Source organism: Rutidosis leptorrhynchoides, chromosome 10 (assembly GCF_046630445.1).
Source record: "Rutidosis leptorrhynchoides isolate AG116_Rl617_1_P2 chromosome 10, CSIRO_AGI_Rlap_v1, whole genome shotgun sequence".
Lineage (NCBI taxonomy): Eukaryota > Viridiplantae > Streptophyta > Magnoliopsida > Asterales > Asteraceae > Rutidosis > Rutidosis leptorrhynchoides.
In genome coordinates this window covers 130,734,138-130,739,004 of record NC_092342.1, presented here as the reverse complement: position 1 = coordinate 130,739,004, position 4,867 = coordinate 130,734,138, and the positions used below count along the sequence as shown (strand labels likewise).

General features: G+C 36.2%; 1 protein-coding gene across 1 annotated transcript; it reads right to left on the bottom strand.

Moving 5' to 3' along the window:
• Positions 1 to 1,039: 1,039 nt before the first annotated feature.
• LOC139870623 (uncharacterized) lies at positions 1,040 to 4,445 on the bottom strand. Its single transcript, XM_071858405.1, has 5 exons — positions 3,633 to 4,445; positions 2,209 to 3,479; positions 1,732 to 1,968; positions 1,545 to 1,644; positions 1,040 to 1,378 (listed from the first exon to the last, which is right to left on the bottom strand). Exons 1-5 carry the CDS (start codon positions 4,443 to 4,445, stop codon positions 1,040 to 1,042), a joined length of 2,760 nt encoding a protein of 919 aa, XP_071714506.1.
• Between the last annotated feature and the right edge of the window lie 422 nt (positions 4,446 to 4,867).

The window sequence follows — 4,867 nt, the reverse complement described above, 5'->3', positions numbered from 1 at the left end:
CACGAGAAGCACTTTCCCAGGAGGTCACCCATACTGGTAGTGCTCTCGCTCGAGTATGCTTAACTGCAGTGTACTCACACATCTGCTCTGCCTGTTGTCCTAAAACGCGTTGTGTCATTTAAGCGTGAGTATTATCTTATAATCCCACGATCACTCATGTCTGTGGGCGATGTGGGATTTGCCTAGGGTGTTACATTCACCCCCTCTTAGGGACTCATCGTCCTCGATGAGGTTTGCCCCACCACCCCCAATGGCACATGAGTGGCTCTGATACCATTCTGTAACACCCCAGCTTAACATGACCACAATATTGTTCGCTTTTCCCGCAGGCGCACGGCTTTTTCTTGGCGACCACACACGAGAAGCACTTTCCCAGGAGGTCACCCATCCTGGTAGTGGTCTCGCCTGAGCACGCTTAACTGCAGCGTACTCACACATCTGCTCTGCATGTGGTCCCAAAATGCGTTGTGTCATTTAAGCGTGAGTATTACCTTATAATCCCATGATCACTCATGTCTGTGGGCGATGTGGGATTTGCCTAGGGTGTTACACAACATCTCTTTTTGGTAGTCATAATCTTCTTCTCTTTTGTAAGTTGACCATTATCTCATCTAACTCCAACTTGTATGTAATATTTGGTACAGTTTATCCACTGATTTGGCTATGTAATTATAAAATAGCATGGTACTTACTAATCAATGATAGCATCATATTCAAGATGCTCCTCATTTGTGTCCGTATATGTTGTAGTAATATTGTCAACGACAATCCCATCTATGTCCTCTCTAACCAACTCAATGTTCACATTTTCATCAAATTGAGGACCCATACCTGTTTCGCTCTGCAGGTGTGTTTCTACGTCATCAAGATATGTTAGTGCATCCATTTCATAAGAATCTCTAGGCTTTGTCTTGATAACAACTTTCCATCCTTTGTGAACAAAATATTTAACATAAAACACTTGTTGTGCTTGACATGTTAGTATGAACGGCTCTTTATCTTCCTCCAATCGACGAAAATTGAGCATTGTAAACCCATTTTAATCTTCCTTTTGACTTGAACCGTTTGAGATCCAGTCACATCGGAACAAGACTACTTTTTGGTCAGCACCATACTGTAGCTCAATAATTTCTTTTAAAACCCCGTAATATGTTACGACCCCAATGATAGGATTTTTATCTCTAACACTTGAGAAGCTATTTGTTGTTGCCTCGAGCATTACTCCACTATTCAACGTTTTCCTTTTCTTCTCTGTCTCTTTGATTTGAAAACGATAACCATTAACGATATATCCCTTATATGTTGTCACATACTTAGATGGGCCATTTTCCAAATGCCTTAGATCTTCTGATATTCCGTCTACACCATGTTTATGCAGCTTACGAACATGGTCAAAATAATTTAATATAAAATGAATAATTGGTTACAAATAAATTTTGATAAATAACAACACTAAATAAATCTCTAGCTACTGAGTAATTTTAGAACGAGCGTTCTTAATAAATTCATGGCTTAAAATTAATGAAATTCCAAGTGATTCTTACATGTTTCCCAAACGATTTCTCGAACTTATTATTGTGCATACACTGTATAAAATGCTTACGTTCTTTCTTATTTTTACGCCGAAGAATACTCAGATGTTCTCTACAATGTGTATAGAGTTGATGCAATCAAAGTGCAAAATATAATATAAATTCTGAAACTAAGGATTCCAGTTTACAACAATTGAACAAGATATATGAATGTGCTTTAGCCAAACGATCTAGAGATAGTAAAGCTATTTTTCTGGCACCATTGGGTCGATCCGGCATAGAAAATATTGGTAGACCATCCTCCTTACTACCGTCGTGATAGTTTCTACTTTTCTTGTCATGTATAGTCTCGACATTGTCAGAGAAGTTTAATGAACAAAATGCCAAACACTCATCAGCTAGATATCCTTCTGATATTGAACCCTCAGGTTTACTCCTGTTTCGCACATAAAATTTTAATGTGGCTAGATACCGGAAGAAAAACCAATTATGAAGATAAAATTCCATGAACCTACTTTATTAAACAATTTACTATAATATTTCTGTTATACAGCCGATATTAAAACATGTTATATTGTGTGTGAGTTTCCCTTAAAAACACAAAATAAATTAAAAACAGCATGTCATGTTTTGTACAATTTACTTAAAATAAATGTGGCCAGATGTAATTCACTACCTCTCAATTGGATACATCCAACGATAATGTACTGGTCCTTCAATTCTAGCCTCATAAGCAAGGTGAACAGAAAGATGAACCATTACGTCAAAGAATGATGGTGGAAAAATCCTCTCCATATCGCAAAGTATTTTTCCAATATCATTTTCCATTTGAACCAATTCAGTTGGATCGAGAACTTTACAGCATAAGCGTCTATAGTAATGACACAACTGTATCACAATAGAGCGGAAATGCTTAGATAGACTATTTCGTATGCAAATTGGAAGCAACTGTTGCATCAAAATATGATTGTCGTGACTTTTAAGGCCACCAATTTTTGGAGGGTTGAGTTGAACGCATCCTAAAATATTAGCTGAATAACCATCAGGAACTTTCACTCCTTTGAGCATCCGACAAAATCTATCTTTTTCTTTTTTATTCATTGTGAAACACGCAGGTGGCAAATACACTTTGTTGTTTTCTAGAACTTCGGGATGTAGTTCCTTGCGAATTCCCATTTCTTCTAAATCATAACGCCCATTTAAATGATCTTTTATCTTTCCATCTAAATTCATTAATGTTCCAATGACACTATCACATACATTCTTCTCAATATGCATTACATCTAGATTATGTCGTATCAAGTTGTCTTTCCAGTATGGTAATTTAAAGAATATACTTCTCTTCTTCCAATTATACGGCAATACTGGGTTGTCCTTGACTAGTTTCCCAAATTTAAATTTAATACCATTTAGCTCATTGAGAACGTCTGACCCTGTCAAGCAAGTTGGTTTAGTCTCCAACTCTTCCATGCCATCAAACGAATTTTTATCCTTCCGATACGCATGTCTCTTTGACAATAATCGACGAAGTCCCTTAAAAACAAACTTCCTACTACGTCTCAACCAAATTGATTTTTTACGCTTATTGTAGGATGGACATGCATGTTTACCTTTAGTGCTCCATCCAGATAAGTTGGCATATGTCGAAAAGTCACTTATTGTCCATACCATACCAGCACGCATTTGGAAGTTACTGTTTGTTGATGAATCATATGTCTCTACTCCATGATCCCACAACAACTTTAGTTCATCCAATATAGGTTCCAAATTTACATCTATATTATTCCCTAGCGCAGATGGTCCCGGTATTAGTAGAGAAAGCATGAAATAGGGTTTTTTCATGCACATCCAAGGAGGTAAATTATATGGAATCAATACAACAGGCCATGTACTATGGGAATTACTCATATTTCCAAAAGGGTTAAACCCGTCATCGCTAAACCAAGCCTGGCATTACAGGATTCCTTTGCAAATTCAGGATAATTATGATCAAATGTTTGCCAAGCTGGTGAATCTGCCGGATGTCTCAGTAAACCATCTTTCGTGCAACCCTCTTCATGCCATCTCATGGAGGCAGCAGCTTCAGATGACATATATAACCTTTGCAAACGCGGGATGAGAGGAAAGTAATGCAAAACCATATTCTGGGACCTTATTATGATCATTAGGTGTTAAGTTTTCCTCATCATCTGAATCATCTTCACTTGTTTTATACCGTGACATATGACATACGACACACTCTGTTTTATCCTTGTTTTGTTTCCAATACAACATACAATCATTAGGGCATGCATCAATTTTTTCATGACCTAGTCCTAAATATCTTATTAACTTCGGTAGAGCATACAGTGACTTTGGTATGGCTGCTTCCAGGAAGGCTTCCCTTAAAGTATCAATGATCATGCTGAAACCCTTGTCATTACATTTTCCAATACACTTGCTATGAAATAGTCTAACTACGAAAGAAAGAACAGAGAACTTTTTACATCCGGGGTATAGTTCTTGCTTTGCACATTCCAATCCTTTATAAAAATTTTTGGCACTTTTGTTTGGTAAGCTATGATCTTCAGTTTCAAGTATGTTATCATCAAACCAATGATGGGTGTCAGACACCAATCCTATCATGTCATCTTCTGCATCTTCCATAGGAATGTCACATGGTTCGCTGATCGGAGTTTGAATTGTATAACCTTTAAAAAAACCGTCACGTAGTAGATGTGTTCTAGCATCATACCGTCCAACCCATTTTAGATTAACACTCTTATTGCATGGGCATGCTATCTCACCATTTACACCCTCCTTTTTAAATATATAATCAATAAACTTATCAAGACCTTTTTTGATATGCATGAGAATTTCTCGGGCAAGACATCCAATTTGTGTCCATCTTGGATGAAACAATGCAATCATCATCTAATTTATATAAAAATATTGTAAATATATTAAGTACGTAATTCATCTTAAAAATTAAACCAAATATTGATAGGGTTCATCAATTATTACCAAAATTATTGAATTAAAGAACGAATTTTTCATATGCATATTGAAATCAGAACGCGTAAGATGTAACACGTGAAATTAATTATTAACAAAATTAGTCACAGAAAATTACCTGTTCAATATCTAGTCACGATATACAATTGTCAGTTTAACACGCTGGAAGATCCTCGAAGTTTGCAGAGGATACGATAGAAGAAAGTAGAAAAGAATGAGATGATATGGTTAACAAAATACAATAAACGACGATAACAAGTAGTTTTATTTGTTTTAGAAACCATAATTATTTTCATTTATAAATTATCTACATTAATTCACGGATACTTAGTTACTTATTA

Coding starts and splice junctions, on each gene's coding strand:
- LOC139870623 (XM_071858405.1), bottom strand. CDS start 4,445: ATGATGATTGCATTGTTTCATCCAAGATGGACACAAATTGGATGTCTT. Junction 3,480..3,632: donor CTCATCCCGCGTTTGCAAAG/GTTATATATGTC, acceptor CTGTAATGCCAG/GCTTGGTTTAGCGATGACGG. Junction 1,645..1,731: donor AAAGCACATTCATATATCTT/GTTCAATTGTTG, acceptor TACACATTGTAG/AGAACATCTGAGTATTCTTC.